At 38.4% G+C, this 19,203-nt stretch overlaps 1 protein-coding gene across 1 annotated transcript in view; it reads right to left on the bottom strand.

Moving 5' to 3' along the window:
• PLCG2 (phospholipase C, gamma 2 (phosphatidylinositol-specific)) overlaps nucleotides 1-19,203 on the bottom strand; it is a 59,133-nt gene continuing 39,930 nt past the window's right edge. The window contains exons 19-32 of the mRNA XM_009581621.1: nucleotides 18,062-18,242; nucleotides 16,654-16,722; nucleotides 14,916-15,025; nucleotides 14,034-14,130; nucleotides 13,067-13,133; nucleotides 12,639-12,796; nucleotides 9,914-10,016; nucleotides 8,731-8,940; nucleotides 7,973-8,118; nucleotides 6,847-6,961; nucleotides 5,413-5,580; nucleotides 4,695-4,783; nucleotides 1,240-1,424; nucleotides 1-427 (exon numbers count right to left, since the gene is read on the bottom strand). Of these exons, the coding sequence (XP_009579916.1) occupies nucleotides 385-427; nucleotides 1,240-1,424; nucleotides 4,695-4,783; nucleotides 5,413-5,580; nucleotides 6,847-6,961; nucleotides 7,973-8,118; nucleotides 8,731-8,940; nucleotides 9,914-10,016; nucleotides 12,639-12,796; nucleotides 13,067-13,133; nucleotides 14,034-14,130; nucleotides 14,916-15,025; nucleotides 16,654-16,722; nucleotides 18,062-18,242 (1,741 nt within the window). The 3' untranslated portion in view covers nucleotides 1-384. The remainder of the gene's footprint in view (nucleotides 428-1,239; nucleotides 1,425-4,694; nucleotides 4,784-5,412; nucleotides 5,581-6,846; nucleotides 6,962-7,972; nucleotides 8,119-8,730; nucleotides 8,941-9,913; nucleotides 10,017-12,638; nucleotides 12,797-13,066; nucleotides 13,134-14,033; nucleotides 14,131-14,915; nucleotides 15,026-16,653; nucleotides 16,723-18,061; nucleotides 18,243-19,203) is intronic.

Genomic DNA, 19,203 nt, shown 5'->3' with positions numbered 1-19,203 from the left:
TGTGACTCCATGCATGCAAATTCTTGTGAATGCCTTATCTATAGCCTGCATACACAAATATAGTAGATGATTTATACTTGTACTTCAGGTATTGATCATGAGAAGTGAGGTCTATCCAACTACATGCCCTCAAATTTTTAAAATCTTGAATACAGAGAAGGTCTGACCTGCACAGAGGGTATGCTTTGTACAGAATATAAATTATTAGGAATTACAACAGTTTTTCTTTTAACAAGAAAGTATTAAGGAAACCCATCTTTCCTCCTCCTCCTCCTCTTCTTCCAGTCATTCAGCCTGATGAGACCGTCATTGAGTAGGATGGCCAGGATAAATTAATCTCTCTTCCTGAATTGCACCATAAAGCACACATCAAAGAATGATTGCTTAAGAGTAGAATTTGCTGTTACTGACTTTCTTCTCCTTTAATCTTAAGGGAAAAGAAAAGGTAAAAGTCAAGTCTACTTGAATTTCTCAGAGGAAAACAGTCTACCAAGTTCAATTTACTTAGATACGAATGGCGAGTAATGTATCAGCAACAAGCATTGCAATCTTTTTCCTCAATAAATGGTAGTAAACCAGTGATTCATGCAGCTGTTCAGCACGTGTAAAAAAGGGTAAAAATATTTAAAGAAGAGTCTTCCTCTCATCCCATCTTGAGATCTACTCAAGACTTCCTCCTGGTACATGAAACCTTTGTCTCCCTCACAGCCAGCCCAAAGGTGGCAGCAGAGAAGAAACACCCTTCCCATAAGCTTTGGATAATGTACTGACACTTAACTGACAATTCTGTGGTGCTACAACTCAATACTGTTTTTATCTTTTGCTGTTTGTGTATCTGGAAGCATCTTCTGTTGCCATATATATAATATGCTAATGATATTTCCAGGGACATAACTTTGATAGTGTAGAAGGAGTGAGGCAGTTTATTTATTTGGCTGTATATACTTCCAGGCTTTCCTCCTGGAAAGCAGGAGAAGAGAGGAATATAAATTCACAGGATTACATGTTTCACTGTGATCACTGAAACTGAAATTTCACTGAGCAGACATTTCACAGCATCTGCTGGCCTCTAGCGGCTTGCAGCCCAGCCTTGCTTCACTGCAGTCTGTCCTTGCTTCGGATATGCTCATTCTACACTCACCACTCTTTAGATGCTCGTTTTGATAAATCTGAGATTTCCTTACCATAAATCATGTCTAGATAGAGCTGCCTTAGAAAGGAGAATGATTATCAACCCACCTGCGGGTGCATGTCTCTTGATATATCTGTAGTTTGTGCTCATTCACACTGAATTCTTTTAATATAGCATCTCTGTTAGGATTCCTTAAATTCATATGGGTGTCATAAAGGAACAGCTGGTTATTAAGCTCCTCCTGGCGCTTCCGAAGTTGCCGACATGAGGAATAAAGCTCTTCTTCACTTTCCTTCAAAAGAATATTGGAAATCAACGTGACTTGTAAGACACATACCCAAAATGACACAGAATCTACATAGTTTGGGGGATTATTTTGTTTTCCCAAATGCATTCCGTTAGCTTTATATAATGTTTCATAAAATTAGTTTTATAAGACATTTCTGGAATGTTTAAGGAAACAAACTAACTAGCTAACAAAGCACTAAAAAAACCCCTCAGCCCCACAGCATGACCATACCCTCTAACAGGGGCATCAGGGACATTCCAGCACAAGTCATGAAACGTTTGTATCTGAACACTTCTATTGGAATATTTTTCCATAATAAACATGTCAGTCTGTTGAGGAAAGGACAGCAAATGGTGTATCATGATGGGTTATCAGATTATAATGGTTTTAAAAATACTTTTTAAAATGTTTAATTTTTGATTCTTTCATCATATTTGTGTATTACGTGACATACTACCAATCCTGGTGCTTTCCTATTGAAATCTAGACTAAAGATTCCACAAGCACAAGATAATCATCATCATTCCCTTTATGACTTCAAATTATTTTAATACTTCAAATACTTCAAAACTTTGGATGCAAAAGCTGTCTCCTTTATGGAGTTCCTAGTGGGGAATAGTACTGGCAGGACTGAAGTCTTAATTTTCACATCAGCAGCAAAACAAAATATTCATCCTACAAGAAATGACATGCAATCAATAAATGCAATAAATCCAAACATTTTCAGAGGCGGCATACTAATAAGAATGCCTCTTTCTGCACTCAGTCCAGATCTAGGAAAATTGATAGGTTAGCAACATACCCAAGGGGTTTCAGTTAGGGCAATGAGATCCTTTCCTAAACCTTCTTTCTCCTCCCAAAACACATTCCTACCCAGGTATGGGTAGCAACTGAGACAGCCTCAGTGCTATGCTACCAATTAAGATTTAAAAAGTAATTTTTTTAAATTGCTTTTTGGTTTGGGTTTTTTTTTTTTAAAGGGGAAGGAAACTTTGTATTCCCAAATCACAAAGGGAAAAGCAGATTGCCAATTACCAATTTGCAAGTCTAATCATCAAGATGCATATGTACTACTATTTGTTCTTACAAATAAATGTATCCACAAAGTTAGACTTTAAAACCCCATGTAAGAATGTCCACTTCAATCTTTATATTAAAAACATATACACCATTGAGGCTGATTGTAATCAGAAAATGCTGAAGAGATACACACACTTTCTGAAGCAAGTAAATCCATTTTCAAGCAAATAAGACATGCTTCTAAATATAACAACCTCAGTATAGTACAATTTCTACAGTATCAAGAAAACGGGTTAACTTCAACAGAAATTGCATAAGGCCCCACATAATAATTCACAAATGCGCATGCTTACGTCTACAATATTCTTGCCTCTCTACTCCTCACACAATTCCACAGCCATCTGTAATTCCCCTTTATAATTTTGTATTTCATCTCCAAGAGTATGCAGATGGGCTTTGTATTTAAACAGGCCTGTTATTAAATTATAGCGTTTTATGGAGGGTCATCATTTAAAAAAAAAAAAAAGGCAGAAGAACAGATGGAGACAGCCTTGATCTTTTCTGATGCTTCTTGAATGATCTGGCAAAAGTTCTAGAAGTTGATTAACTATGGCAAGTCTTGGTTTGTTGCAGACTGCCAAACAAAAAGGAAAATTTTTTAAAGTTCTCCTGCCACTGCAGTACCACCCAGAGACATCAGACATTGTAAAAATACAGAGGTGTGCTGCACCTTCATTTGGCTTAACAAGCAGAAGGGGCTTCAAGAGTGGAAAAAGTGCTACTGTCAAAGGACTCGGCACTGACAGATTGGGAGACATACTGCTGCTATGAACAACGCTTTAAGAGCTACTCCTGCCCCAGGCAAATAATGATCTGAATTACTGAAGAGAAACCATGGCAGGAGGAATTTGCAATATATCTACAAGAGGTGCCCACGCTTAACATATTACGCAACGGTGAGTTGCTGCCAGTTTTCTCAAAGGCAGCAAGCCAAAAAATAGCAGTTTATCAGGCCTCTTCTATCAGACTTGTGTCCACGAAATACGAACATTTTAAACATTGTCTTCAAAGGACATAGGTCTCTCTTGTTTACACACACACAAACACACTTGGTCTCAGCTTCTAGACCTCTCCTGCTCTCTTGACTCTTTGCTAACCAACAGAAGGAACCTACCATGGCTGCCAAACATTGTCACTACACACAGTCCTTTTACATCATGTGTTATAAGGTGGCCTTGTAAAAACCTTGACAAAAGATGTTCGAAAAAGGCTGCCACTCCTTTGTGAAGAAGAATGTGACTGAATTCAGTAATTTCCATTTCAGTGTATGCAACTGCAGGCGCAAATCCCTCCAGAGACATAATGATTTACAGTTAGCAGAACTTGGTGTTTTAATCAGGAAAAATAACATACTGGCGTGAACTGCAGTGTAAGCCTGAATGGTTGTAAAAGACTACAAATAAGAAGTTGGACTTTTTTTTTTTTCTCTGAATCTGAAGGGTACTGGAAAGCACCCTGAAATACCCACTTCCCAGAAGCATCTTTAAACTTTCACCACGTGGCCTCTACGCCAGTGTATTTAAATTACATAAAATATTATTGAGATAGAGAGAGTCTGAGAACAATCGTGCTTCAGATCAAGATATACAGCAGCACCTTTGGAACACCATCAAATGCTGTTCACAGATCAGCCACTTTAATGCCTGGCTTCGTGAGCAAGGATGCATCATTATTTTTTCCCCTGTATGTTTAAAAATACTAGTACTTCAATTAGGTGTTTTAGAGAAGCTTAAAAGAAGCAGATTAGCACTTCTGCAGGAACCAGAATATGTCTTCCACCTGATAAGTTGCTTATTTTAATGAAATACTGGGAGAAATTACTATCTTCTCTTCCTAAAGTGATTTCTTTTTATGTAGGAGCTTTAGAAAAAGATTATTCTACAAAGTCAACGCTGAATTTAGCTAGCTTTACATGGCATCAGTCAGTTAACAGGGGAAGACGATGACCATGCTGTTATAGCAAAAACTAGTGAGGGTAACGAGGCTTTGTTAGTGCATTATTTCTTTCAACAACTACGTAATCTGTCCACGCAGAGGGAGGGTAACTCAATTTGCGTTATTGGTCTTCCCCAGTACCTGCAGAAGAAATGCCTGACAATAGCACATCAGACACAGAACAGAAAACTAAATCCTCATTTCCTGGTTTCCACAAAGAACACTCTAAGTGCACAAAAAACCCCCAGTGGTTCTCACCAGAACTTGTTGCATTTCACAGTGAACCAGAAGTGAGGCCAGCTCTATATCTTCACTGTAGCCATTCTTGAGAGGAACTGATCTAAAACCTGGGGAGGGGGGAACATATACAAAGGACAATTATAGTCAAGGCAAAGGGTTATCTGCAGTCACAAAAATGGTGCATACAGTCCTGAGGGCTAACAGATTCTTCATTGCTCAAATGCTCCGCTGCTGAGAGCAGGCATTGCTATGACAATTACAGGGAAGCAAAAGGCAAGAATGACAAAATTGAGAAACACATCATTTCACATGCTCTTGAAAACTAAAGCCAGAAGCAGAAGAAAGCAGAAAATACTTTACATTACTCTACATATGTCCACATCTAAGATAATTAGCAAAACAAATGCATTGACACCAAAGCAGAGAAAGAATCTTCCCAGATTCTTCTCAGAGCACATAACCATGTTGCTGAAATGGAGTATGTGGCAAAGACAGTGCAAATTATTCTACATAACGCTTTCCTATCTCAATTTAAAAAAAAGGAATTTCAAGAGGGTGAGAGAATTATTTTAAATACTTACAAGCTACACACGTAGTATCATAATAAACAACGGATCAAAGGAACTCAGATCAAAAGAGCACTTGTCCTTTGGGATGTCATAGCTGCTACTGAGAGCACAGCCACAATACAAAGCATCTTTCTGACTTAGCCCCTTGTTATACCCACTGATCTTACCTGATTTGATTCCTTTGATAGGAAAAGTGGCTTGTGCTAAGAAATTGGGATCACTGAACATATCCTCCTCATAAACAACAAAGCGCAGAAACGCTAGATTTGGATCATAAATTTCAAATTTCACTTGCTCTGGACAGGGTGCCCAAACTGGATTAAGGCCATTGTCATCTGTAATGAAAAGGAAACATTTGCAGTATGAAGCAATAATTTCACTTCATTCACATATGGGTATGCATCCCAGGACATTTTCTGGGGATACAAAGGCCCAAAAATCCTATTTACTATCTGTCTCCTGTTGTAACCTTGCGTCAGAGGGTTTGTATTTGTTTATTTGCGGGGGGAGACAGGAGGAAACTTGCAGGGATGGAAATCCATGAAGAAGAGCTATTATTTGTATTTAAACATATAAAACCTCCTTGGACATGTATTTGTAAAAAAAAAAAATCTAATTCATTGCTCATATTCACGAGCCTCATGCTCCGTATCAGAGTAAAAGCATGAAAAGCACCGGGAAGACTAATGTACAATGGCGCAATTCTTACAGTCATTTATAGAACACCGAGTAATTTGGTATGTGTGACAGCCAGGAAGTTTGCTCTCTAAAGTCTTGGTCACTTCCCACAAAAAGTTAAAATCATAATCTTCTTCTCTGAAGTACTGAAGAGCCACAGTGCACATTCTGCTCCTGATTCTGTGTTTATTTTCCACGGGTAGCAGTGCTTTGGAGAATTAAAACCAAAGCCTCTTGTCTACTAGAGGAACACTGCTGCATCCAGAAATATTAAATGGTGAAATATTAAGTGGCTGAGATATTGCCCCATTTCAGTGCACTTAAATGAAGCTCGTGTACACACAAACACAGATGCACACAAACACAAATGCACATCCCTTATCCAGAACTCACCAGGAGTGAGCTTTGATCAAACTTCTATTGCATTGCAAGTTATACTACTTTACAGCCCTATATACCCAAGCTGTCTCCAAGGGGATGCCAGTCTTAGAACCTGAGTTTAAATAAACACAGTCTGGATCTCACAGTAGTAACTCCCCATTTGGGCCAGATTTTTGGGAACTGACTAGCACTGTTGGAGACACTTTCAAGACAGCAATTTTTTAAAATACGCAAATACACGAACTTATGCATAGGCAAAAACATAACAGAATTGCGACTTTTTTTTTTCCAAACTGCAACAGTACTTTTTTTTCCTAAATTTCATATACATTGAAATTTCTCATATTAACTGGCCCTGAGGCAAGCAAGAGAATAATATTCTATGACTCATCAGTCCAGAGCAACAGTTAACTTATTCCTCCCTATATAGGTTGCTGGCCAATTACAGACAAATAAATTCATGGTCATCCTCTACGAACTTTATTTAAGTGCACCGGAAGTATAACCATGTCCCTACAACACAGAAAACTGCAGATACTCACTCACAACTGTTGTCTTGAATTTGTTGTTATCATATTCAGCCCCACAAATTTCTACCTCTACAAAGGGACAAGCGATGCTTCTACCAGGCTTAGGGAGATGACGAGCACCTAAAACCTGCAAAAGCAACTGTAAATTATAACCACCTCCAAAGGAAACTTGGCACCATTATTTCTGTACAGAAGGTAGCCTACAGAACTAGAGGGGGAAAAAAAAATCCAGAAGAACATGCAAAAATACACACTTCCTCTCTTGAATATGTTTGCTTGTATTAAACACACTATCTATGCCACAAATAATCTTCCATTGTTTGGGTAACCCAATGATCTTCATTGTAAGATACTGTAGCTGACATTCATTACACACAGTATGCAGTTCCAGACCAGGCCTGTAACATAAGTTTTGTTATCTTTCCTCAGTCTTTATTACATATCTATTTTAAGACAACCCTGCTTTACATTCACAGCCCCTGTTTACCTCTTCTCTAAACTGTAGTGAAAAGCAGTTAATGTGTTTCTTCTTTCCCAGAAAACATATTTTTAAAGGCCATCTCTTACTGTATAGCAACTGAGAACAGAAACAAGTTCAATTCCTGTTTGGCACCAGAAGACAACATGGCGTAATTTTCAAATAATAAACCTCTCTCTCCATGAAAAATGAGAATGACACTTTGATTAAGTCACAGTGTACTAAATATGATGAAGGGGGAGGGGATCAGCTTATTATTTTTTCTGCTTAGTTTCTACATTTCACTATAAGTATCTTTCTTCCACACTGGAAATCTCTGAACTAGTTAGTCTGCTGCTAACCAATCTCCAGTAGGACCCTTCTATTGAGAAGTCATTAGATTGAAAATGCAAGTTAGTTCATTTGGAATTTTTATTAGCAATTATACAAAATTATCCCAGGATTGTGTTTTCAGTCCTATAGCATGTGCTTCATTAGCACAATAAAGACATAGATTTCTTTTCAGGAACCAGTGGAATTAGTTTTAATCTCAAACACACTGACATTTAAAAACAGTATTTTGACAATCTGTCAAATCTTGCGCTGAAACGTAATAGCTTTATTTTTAGTTTTATAGATATTTATGACTTGTAAAAAACATAATTTACAAAAGAGATTTACCCTCACTGTCATAATCATCTGCAATTTCCTCTTCGAGTCATTTGGCATTGGGTCATATTCTTCATTTCGCATGCTTTCTGGCTGCAGAACATAGCCAGTGCGTCCATTAAGTGAAAACAAGGCATGGTTCAATTGCATGTATTTATCTAGGGAGAGAGTTAAACAGTCATAACAGAAGATCCCCATTTGAACAAAGCTAAGGAAGTACCAGACTAATGGCTCCTCTCTGTAATTCTTTCTGGTCACTACTTTATCAGAAAGAGATGGAAAGGTAAGTTGGAAGACCCAGTCCCTTTCATTAAGAGACCCTGACAGGCCTTTCTCACCAATTTTAATCCCGATAAACCCATCTCCATTCACAATTAGTTTCCTATCAATGTGTCATAAGCTAGCTGGCCCTTACCAGAAAGTACAGGAGTACAGCCTTCCCTGTGACTGAACAACTGTTAATCCACCTGAAACTTACTGTAAATATCTCTATTTGCTTATCGCAAAGAGGTCAAGATGAAATAAACCTTCTAGAGTTTGCGGCTAGTTAGGGTCAGAGACAGAGCTTTTTGAGACTGATTTTTGGGGACCAGCTCTAACAGGCGATCCACACATTCGAAACCAAACTTCAGTTCTTGCACGTCCCTTCTTTCTGGGAAGTACAAATAAATAGGACAGCCATAGTGACTAGAATGGCAGAGGGGCCAGAAAGGGGCTCGTTTGTGGTGAAATGGAAGGTGGATTAGATCCTTTTTTAAAGAGAATATTACCTGGAGTTTGGAAGTTAAGAGCCACCATCTGGGAGCCACAAAGCCAGAGGCGAAATGGGTCGTAGTTGGATGAGTCGACCCTCTGTCCTTTAGGATAGACACGTGTCAGTCCCTTCAGATTGTATTTCAATAACTCAACTGGCTTTTGCTTAACAATGCTCTCTGCCTTGGTTTCCACAAAAGAACGGATTTCTTTGAAATCAGGATTTTCTATACAGGGTAGGGAGGAAAAAGAGTGGTTACTAAAGGAAGAAAGAAGTCAACATTTATACTGCATTTCTACTAACACTTTGTTTTACTTGGTTTTGCTTTGTCCTTCAATGCAATAATTGGCACAGTTTTCATGCAGACATGGCAAATTGGTTGAGCATCAAGTCTGAAAGTTAAAATTGCCTGCTTGCCACATGCTTTGCAGCAGGGCAGATAGGAGTCTATAGTCATGCTCTCATCTCATCATTGCTAATAATGTACTTCTGACCATTATAACACATATTTAAATGACACATCTTTTCCTGGGTTTAAATGGGGAGAAGAAAGGGTGAGCCAGGGTAAGCCAATGCTTCCAACAATGACTATAATTATAATGTCTTAACCACACTGACAGCTTATAAAAAACATCTGCAAAGAAACTTAAAGAAAAAGGGCACATTTGCTGGCTTCTTCAGCAGCAGTGACAAAAAACTGGAATAAGAAATACATATTTCAGCGTCAGATTCCACATCCGCACTTACACAGACCCCAGTTCTCATTTATATTATGAAACCATATACCATTCCAATAGCTTACATAAATGGTGAACAGGTTCTTATAGTAAAATTAAATAATGCACAGCAAATCCATTTTGAAGGTTTTTTACAAACAAATCACAAGCGTTCAGCCAGAGTTTTTAATCTCAAAAAAGTCAATTGACACATAACTAGTGAGCTTCCCCATGAAAGACACCTACGAGACGGTGTCTCTAGTTAACTAGTTGGGAATTTGTGACAGGTTTTTTGTGACAGTTGAATAGCATCAAGTTCCCTAGTGTACAATTTCAAAGTGCCACTGAAAACTGCATGGGTGAGGCAGAACTTTGTTTTCCAGTAGAGAAAGGATAGATTTTATCTTCAGTTCTAAAATTTCCACTAACATTTGTAAAGACAGTAGAAAGGGTAAAATTCAGGTGTAATATTAAAGGAAATACCTAAATTGTCCTTGGTTTTGCTTGTTGGCTTGCAGTAGATTACCAGATCAGATAATTCAATAGCAATCAATTGATTCTTTTCCCAGTATTTCCTCCTGTTCTCCTGTAAAACGTAACAAAGTTTTAGGTTACAGATACACTGAGTATTATGGTACAGTAACTCCAGGGTATACTCTAATGAAAAGACAAAGTTGATGCATTCTTTGTTGCCCAGATTCCTATCTGATACTTTAGACACTTGCATAGACATAATGTACTTTTAAGACCCAATTTAAAGAACAGGCTAACCAAGTGATTTTGGGTTTTAGTTGGGGGTGCATTTTGGGGGGGGTTGTTGTGTTGTTTTTTTTTTTTTTTTTAAGCATTTCAGTGCTTCCCTGATCAGTCCTACTTAGAATCCTGGCAACAATTTTTTTTTTCTTTTAATGTGGCTCTACTCAATTTTAGTTACATTCTCAACTCTATATCTCATATAAATGCAAATGCATGCAGAAAAAATGCAAAGAGTAGTGAGGGTCTGTCTACTTATTTACAATCCTGAGCAGGACTTAAGTCTTGTTAGTGATTCCCAAACAGCTAAATTCAAACCCTACGAGCATCATTCCTGTAGTTTTCTATTTGCGCACAAAGCCAATAATGTTATGTATGGAAAATCATGTGCAATCTTCTTGTCATCACCAGTAATAAACGCACTACCTACTTCCATGTTTGCAAGCACCTGCTCTATGGAAGCTGAGCAACAGTCCCTGCAACCAGAGATTGGGAACTACTGAAATCGGCAAGACTTGTCCTGAGTGGAGACATTTGGGCTGGAGGCTTTTCAGACATAAGAAGGAATGTTAGAAGAGTCCCATATTGAACAGCGATTAGCTTTGGTACAAGACGTTATGAAGCAGCAGCAATTAGTAAGTCTTCCAAAAGAATTCCCTCAACAAGACAAACTGAAGAGGAATGAAAATCACAGCTAAGGAGCCATGGGTTTCCAGAATGTTTCACTGAACCAGAGATTATACATTGAAGGCTAAGAAAAGCAAAGAGGAATACAGCGTTTAGACTTGGAAATAACCTTGGGAAAAAGCTGTACAAACCTCATTGTACTTAGTGATTCACCAGTTTCCCAGACATCACTCAACAGTAATCAGAGCTCCAAATAGCAAAGGACCACTTCTAGATGCCATAAGCTCATCTTTAGACATAACCGTTTAGTGATAACCAAGCAGGAGAGCTAGCAATGAACAACCTTTCCTAGGACCATGGCAAGTGTTAGTATTAAACACAGATAACAAGATACATGAAGCTTAGTTTTACTTTTTTCATATAATGGACACAGCCCAAAAATAAACTTATAAAACACCTGTACTGTATTGTATCATAGTGTTGACTCACTATGCTTTTTCCTTCCCCGAAATTCAGCCTGTTAACTATACTGGCAAAAAGGGCCTCTCCTCATCCTTTTTCCCTCCCTGCGCAGCAGTCTATCATGTGAACTTTCTAGAGGCCACACTGTGAGAAAAGCCTCCTGATTGACAGAAATGAGTTTTAAAGCATCTTTGAACACAGACTGTTTAATACTTCTCTAACTGTACAGAGGGAAAAAAAGCTGCCAAGTTCCTGAAGAGCCATTGGTGTACCACAAAAAACATTCCATTTAGAGATACTTCTTCTAGGTCATGTTTCTCTTTTTTATTTCTAAATGAAAGCGTGGCATAAGAACCGTATCTCTCCTCCCCCAACAATAGGTCAACAGTTCCTGTTGCTTCTTCCCTTGCTGAATTTGCAGTCCTCTGCTTGAGACACCAACTTGCCTGCTATAAATAGGATTATGATGACCCTCAGAGCATTACCACTCCAGATGACAGATAAACAGCATGAGCCAACACGACACTGAAACACATCTTCCATTGTTCATATCACCCACTTAACAATAAAAAGTGAATAAAAGCAACACAGGAAAGAGTATACTTAAGCATAGTCATTGTAAGGGCTTTTTGGTCATGTCAAAGACTTCTTAAATACTAGAAAAGATGACAGGGAGATAAATTAATACATCAGAACAGGAAAAGCAAGTCCTGAAGAATGTCTTTAAGCGGAGGGACGTAGAAGCTAACCTTAGGCAGAATCCTTTAATCTTTAGGCAAGGATTTGGAAATACTGCTATTGAAGATCTGGTAAATCCAGAATGTGTCTATTAGTTACAAATAAATAAAGTATTAGGCAAACAATTCCCTATCAGTGCCACTGCATTCACTGAAAATCAGAGTTAGTAAACAGGATTAAGAAGAGTTTAGCCAAAGGCAGCTCAGATTTCACATATACTCACTAGTGGATTCACAACTCTGAATAGAAGAGTCTGGTATCTGAGTTTCTTCTGCTTAACACTAGGATTGAACCAGTGTAACCAGATGTAAAATGGTAATAGTATCTACTTTCTACTATTAAGCATGCTTCTCCACTGAGATGTAGGGTGCAACACAAGACAGCACGCTGCTGAAAAACTCCTGTTAACATAAGTTTACATAAAATGCTAATTTACGTAGCATTCCCAAAAGCGTTTTGGGAACAAGATTCACAGCATCAATAAAATGAACAGACAAACAACAATATGCAAGAGAGTGAAGGACCAGGTGTTAGCAAGGTTTAGCAGTGTATGGCAGCTAAAGACAAATCCTATTGTAAATTTATAGCAGTACATTATAAAAAACAACAGACAGATTTTTATCAATACCTCTTCTGTAGTTTTCCAAGTGATTTCACGGATACTTTGGTACCATTCAAAGAGTTCTTCTACTTTATCAGTTGCAAACTCAACACATGGATCTTCTGGATTCTTAGGTTCCAGAATGAAGACAAAGGGATTTTTGTGTTTCCCTTGTGGCATTTTCACTGTTAGGCAACACAGTAGCAAGAAATTTATACTAAAATCCAATAGTTCTTCTTCTAAGTTGTCATTGTTGATTTATTGCAACAGTTAGTATCATAAAGTTTCATCACATTAATTGTATTAGCTATATTAATACAAGTAGGTGTTTTGGCTTGGGGTTTTGTTTTGTTTTGTTTTTTTGGTTTTCTTTAAATCTTTCCTGCTAAACATAAAAGAGTCTACTCAACACAGAAAGCTCAGGAGTCCAAGTGTAAGCATCAGAAAATACATACCAACGTTGTACGTATTGAGTACCAGTATGCCACGACACAGAGAGCCTAATGGATTGTCCTCAATAATCTGAAAAACATGAGTTAAATCTGACCCTAAATCTTCTCTTGAGTGAATACACATAGGACATTAACAAAAAATAAATACGCACCATTAAATCTAACCTTAGTTTCACTGTAAGCATGCTCACTCTAATGTTTAAAAGCCTGTTTCCATATCAAGAATTTCTCATTTTGAGAAACACATGAGAATCTCTATAGTGAGAGCAGTCACAATGAGGAGTGCAGCTTCTGTCCTGACACAACTGCTCTTTTTTCAAGTCTGCTTAAAGCTGCAATGACCAGGGCGGGAAATCTAATACATGTGTTTTCCTCCAAAGACTCCTGGCAAATCATTGGAAGTGCTTCAAAACAACAAAAGAATTCAACATTTTATTTTTAAAACTCCAAAAAGTCAAAGCTGCTTACTATGGAGTTTTGTTTTCTTTTGTTGAAGAGATCTTTGTCCAAAACTCTGGACTAGATTTTTAGACTCTTTTGACAAACGGTATAGGGTTAGTTGTGCATAAAAACTTAATAATGGAGTGTGAAATGGCTAGTAAGATGCGTTTGGACACATAGTTTTCTTATTTGCAAATATTAAGGTAGTAATTATACAGGGAAACTAGTTAAAAGTTTCAGGCACATTACTGTTTAGCCAAACTATTTGAAAAATCTAAACTGGTATGATTTTCATTAGCAGGAAATCATTATAATCTCCTAAAACCCCACCAAATCAGCTATCTCCTTAAGCAGTTTTCTATGAAGGATGTCTTGACAAAAACATTCAGCAGCAGAGAACAGTGAAGAATTTCTCTATTCTGTGTTCTCTCAAACACAGCATGCAAACTCGTAATTCTAGAAACCAGACTTCCACTTCCAGTAGGTAGCAACTTCTAGGGAAACGTAGCGGACAAACCTTAACCCTCACCTGGCTTTCAAGCTCAGCAGAGTTATCAGATGACAGGTCTTCAACATAATTAGATGGAAAATAGTGTTGGACTTTTTCTCCATAATCCCCCTTCCACCTGAATTTAAAAAGAAAAATATATATAGAGAAAAAAATAGTTAGAGTTTCAACAGGCCATTAATGAAGCGATAATTGGTCATTAATACCCCATACTAGCTTGTCTAGCTGGCTATCACGAAAATATAAGTGATGAAGTAGCTAAAAGCTCTAACAAAGTGATCATTAACTATAGTAACAGATGATTTCAGAGGAATTACAGTTACTGTAAACTGCAGTTAATGACTTAAGAGGCTTTATCCCCCTCCAGTGCTAAAAATACTATTACGTGGTTGATTACCCTGCAGAAACTACAGGGAAACATTAGATTCCCAAGCTTTCCGAGCAATTTACAAGCCAGCGAAGAAAGAAAACCTCTTATGAAAGGAGACTATACAGATAACCAAAAAAGGTGGGTTTGATTTCTGAGAAGTACTTAGCAGAGCAAGGAAAGAAACAGAGCAATGACAACAATGGTAATAGATGCGTGATTTCCCAGACACACAAATGTTCGGCAAGGATGAATGTGGTAAAGGAAAAATACTGGATACACTGGGCTATGGAGGTTCTGCAGGCTGAGGTTATTGCTGTAGGATAGAAAAATGGAAAAGACGTGAAAGGAGACTTGAGGATGAGGGAGTTTGGGGTTTTTTTTAAATACGCTAGCATTAAGATTTATAAGGCCACAGTTAATAAGCAGCAATCAGACAATAGGCAAAGTTTTTAAAAACTGCTACCCAAAGCTCAATTTTTTCCTCCATCTAGTAAGTCACCAGAAGTTCTCCAATGAGGAATCTTTGTCCTTACCAGCCTCCAGTTTCCTTTGTGACATTATGAATTAAAGCTCCTCGAGAGAAGCTCAATTCATCACTTCTTTTGGCTCTGTAGTCGTACAAGGCTTTCACTGTTCTCTGAGGCTTTAAGAGAAACAGAGCAAAGGGGTCATCTAGGGGGACAGGTCATAAAATAATCAATAATGCAATCTTAAAAGAAAAAAAAGAAGGGGGGGATTGGATCCTTTTTTTTTTTTGTTCTGAAGCTTAGAAACATAATTCTAAAGTTCCAGAGTGACATCTATTGGTGGAAGCAAGGGATGCTACTTAACCGCTATTCTTCAAGTATCAGCTTGAAAAAAAGAAAAAGAAAAAAAGAATCTTTCTTTTATGGGTGCTGCAACATAATTAATGTGGGGGGGAGGGGAGGGGGGGGAAACACACAGTGAAATACATTACATGTATTCATACACAGTTGGAGTTTGTAAGCTTAGATGCCTACAAAGCCTCCACTTCAAAACCACATCAGCTATCCTGCTGGTCACATTTCCTTTAGGAAGACATCCAGTTTTAGCAGGACAAGCAATTTCTTTCTCTTGAATTTGCTACTACCCATATTCTTCAGCAGCAATGCAAATTCATTGGCCAAAAAGACTAAAAAGAATTAACAGCCAAAAAATCTACAAGCAGGTGAACTTTTATGAGAATGTACAAGCAGGCCCTAACAAGAATTAGAGATAAGTAGATATTTGCTGTGCCACTTCTTTTTATAACATTATATATATCTTAAAAGAAGACAAACTTTAATAATTCATTAATAAACCAAAGACATCATTTTTACATAGAAAGCACATAAATAAACTCTGCATCTATTTGTGCACACAGACCATGTTTGCTAATGGAGCTGCGATAATTTGGAGCACAAGTCTTATGAGGAGCGGCTGAGGGAACTGGGGTTGTTTAGCCTGGAGAAGAGGAGGCTGAGGGGAGACCTCATCGCGCTCTACAACTACCTGAAAGGAGGTTGTAGCGAGGTGGGGGTTGGTCTCTTCTCCCAAGTAACTAGCGATAGGACGAGAGGAAATGGCCTCAAGTTGCGCCAAGGGCCATTTAGATTGGACATTAGGAAAAATTTCTTTACTGAAAGAGTGGTCAGGCCTTGGAACAGGCTGCCCAGGGAAGTGGTGGAGTCACCATCCCTGGAAGTATTTAAAAGACGTGTAGATGAGGCGCTTAGGGACATGGTTTAGTGGGCATGGTGGTGTTGAGTTGATGGTTGGACTCGATGATCTTAGAGGTCATTTCCAACCTTAATGATTCTATGATTCTATGAATTTTGTGCACAGACAAATAACAGTGCTTATAAACACACAGACACACACACTTGGGGTTTACATGTTGTACTTTCTTTCCATGAAGATTTGGCCTTCTCAGATTGAATCTTCTCATGGTTATCTAATTTGGGGGCATACCTGCATAAGCATGCATGCCAAATCAAATCACCTCCACAGACTCAATAGCAAAAAGTGCCCAAATTACCAGTATGGATGAATCAATACAGGATTTGCACACAAGAAAACATATGGGTACAAATTTTGAAGAGATGCTAGAAAAAAGTCACACCCTTTACATTTCTGCTGTCCAGTCCCCCATAAATCAAGCAGCCTAACACTCAACTATCCTTTTCATTACTGCTAACAGGAAATCAGCGAAACAAGTCTCATAATTTTCAGAAGTCTACAGTAAGAGTGAATATCTCTCTTTAAGCATACCACTGTAGGGGTGATTTCACTGGGTTCCACATACATCTTGACATCATACAGGGAGTTAATATCTTTTTCCTAAAAACAGGAAGAAGGAAAAAAAAAAAAAAGTTGTTACAGGAATCAAAAATTATAAAAGTACTTAATGTTAATAGAACATTCATTGCTGAAACCACCTTTCTGACAATACATAGGCAAACAGAAAAGGAGGGAAGCCAGACATCTATGTTATGCTCATTTCTATAGTTGAAGATAGCTGAACATGAGTTTGTTATTTAACCCATGCCTCAGTTTAATGAACAGTAAAACACAATGAAGACAGCAATACCTCACAAAGGTATCTCTTAATCAGTCAAATAGCTTTGAGATTGAGTATCCTTCTATGTGCAACCAGGGAAGACAATACTAACACTTACGATTTCTGTGTTACAGTACTTTAGTTCCAGTATTGGTTTCACTATTAGGTAAACATTCTAAAACAATATACACAGTCATATTTTTCATTTTATTCTCTCCTAGTGTTCCCACTTGGATCCGGTCCTAGGATCCAGAACCTTAGCTATAGGCAACGTTGTAAAAAATCCTGAGGTCTAAAATCTTTTCAGTCCCTTTTAGTCTCCCCAGAAGAAACAAAAAACCCAGACTTAGATTTCCTCAAATATGCCAGACCTGTTTTTCCTGCAGCTTCTAACAGACATATATTTGAAAACAGAAGACAGCATCTCAGGCTTTTCAAAAGCCAGTTACCTCGGCAAAGCTCTCTCGTCATGAAACACACTCATCCAGAAAGCAGGCCTCTATCCTAAGCTAATTATCCAGGCTCCTAGTTTAGTCAATGGACAGAGACAAGTATCTCTTGGGGATATTTCCTCATGCTTATCTCAAGGAGTGAGCATTCAGAGGTACATCTCACTTTTTACCACAGAAGGCAGTTGGACACCATCCCTGAGATGGTTCCAGTGTGGTGAAGCAAATGCCACTGCCTGTCCAGAGCAAGAGGCACAGCAGACTACTTCATTTTTTCCGAAACGCTTGAGAATTGGCATCGCATGATCATTTCAAGATCTCTGCCCGCTCCAGCAACAGAAGAGAGGGCCAACTGCAGGCGAGGCTATTATCAAAAACTCATTTTAGCAGAGCAACAGTTCCCCACTTCACAGAGCAGCTTTTCTAATCAAATCATGAGGAAGGCAGGAGTTAACCTGTAATCAAAGATGAAGCTCTTTCCTTCACATAGCTCAAAACCTTTGTGAGAGAAGTCAGTACAACCATCTCAATTTCACAGATAAGAAAACTGCTTAACCTCCCCCAAAGGTCATCTACCACAGTCAGAATCAAACCCAGCACCCCAAGGTCTAGATCTGGGACTCCGTTTGCTACAGCAACTACAGCAACTCATACAAAGACCATCACTTACCGTGCTGTAGCGCTCCAGCAGCTCCTCAGTCACCGGGTAACGCAATTTCATTTTCCTGTACAGCGGATGCTTCTCATAGTATGTTACCAACTCCACTAAACTCTCAAAATAGGCCGAGGTTCCAAGCACAAAATGGCGACCTTCTTGCTGAATTCGGAAGTGCTTCACCTTCCCCTCCGCTCTGTGAAACAAGTGCAGGTGCTGTAAAAGATATTGGTACTTGCAGTGAGAGCACCAGTGCTGTAAACTGGACCAAAACTGCTTTGTGCATATTAATCACATGAAATAATTTCTCCCTCTTCCAAAGCCTCTTTTATTCAAATTGAATTCCAGTTTCCTGATTAAATTCACAAAAAGACATTCTCACTTTTCTACAATGTACAAGGCCTTGGGACAAATCCACAGTTTTGCTTAGATTATATTTCCCTATTTTTTTCCCCTATAGATAGGTATTCTGTCATCTTCATACTAACACAAATGTCTCTGATCAGACTGAGAGTCTCTCTGGAATCCGCTGCTGCTGATCTGCCGCTGTCCCTAAGCAATAGACACGCTCTCCTCAAAATGAGTAGCTGTCTCTTCCCTATAATCATTTTGATAACTACAGGAATCAATTTTGAAAGAAAAAAAAAAATCTCTTGTGCTTGAACACAAGGTTTGTGCTTGCATTGATAACAGTAAAACCATCCACTCACAACCACCCCACCCACAGAACACCCCTGCATTCTTTTCAAGCTGCTGAAGTTTTGGTACTTCTTGTTTTCCCCACTGTGAAATGGTTTTATTAGATGCTGCAGCTCAAGTTACTTCAGTATCCATCTTGGTAACAGCAGAAAGCTTCAAACCAAAGTACACAGGGGACTGGGGAATTCTGGACATCTTCAATACGCAGTAAGGCATGTAAATAAGAGGAAAACAAGTATTTGTTTTTCCAAAGCAATTTTATATGTTGCAGAAACACGCATTTTCAGAGAAATGCAATTTGATTTGAAGGCACAATGGAGAACACCACAATTCTATACATTTTATTAATGTTGTTGCAAGAACCACAGTTTCAAAAATATTTTCCCTGGCAAGAAAAGCTGACAATTTCATTTTGACATTTCATTTCGGTCAGTTATATGACAGGCCAGTATTTCCAG

Source organism: Fulmarus glacialis, unplaced genomic scaffold (genome assembly GCF_000690835.1).
Source record: "Fulmarus glacialis isolate BGI_N327 unplaced genomic scaffold, ASM69083v1 scaffold21827, whole genome shotgun sequence".
Classification (NCBI taxonomy): domain Eukaryota; kingdom Metazoa; phylum Chordata; class Aves; order Procellariiformes; family Procellariidae; genus Fulmarus; species Fulmarus glacialis.
Note: the sequence above shows the minus strand (reverse complement) of the source record. Positions and strands in the feature narration are given on the sequence as shown.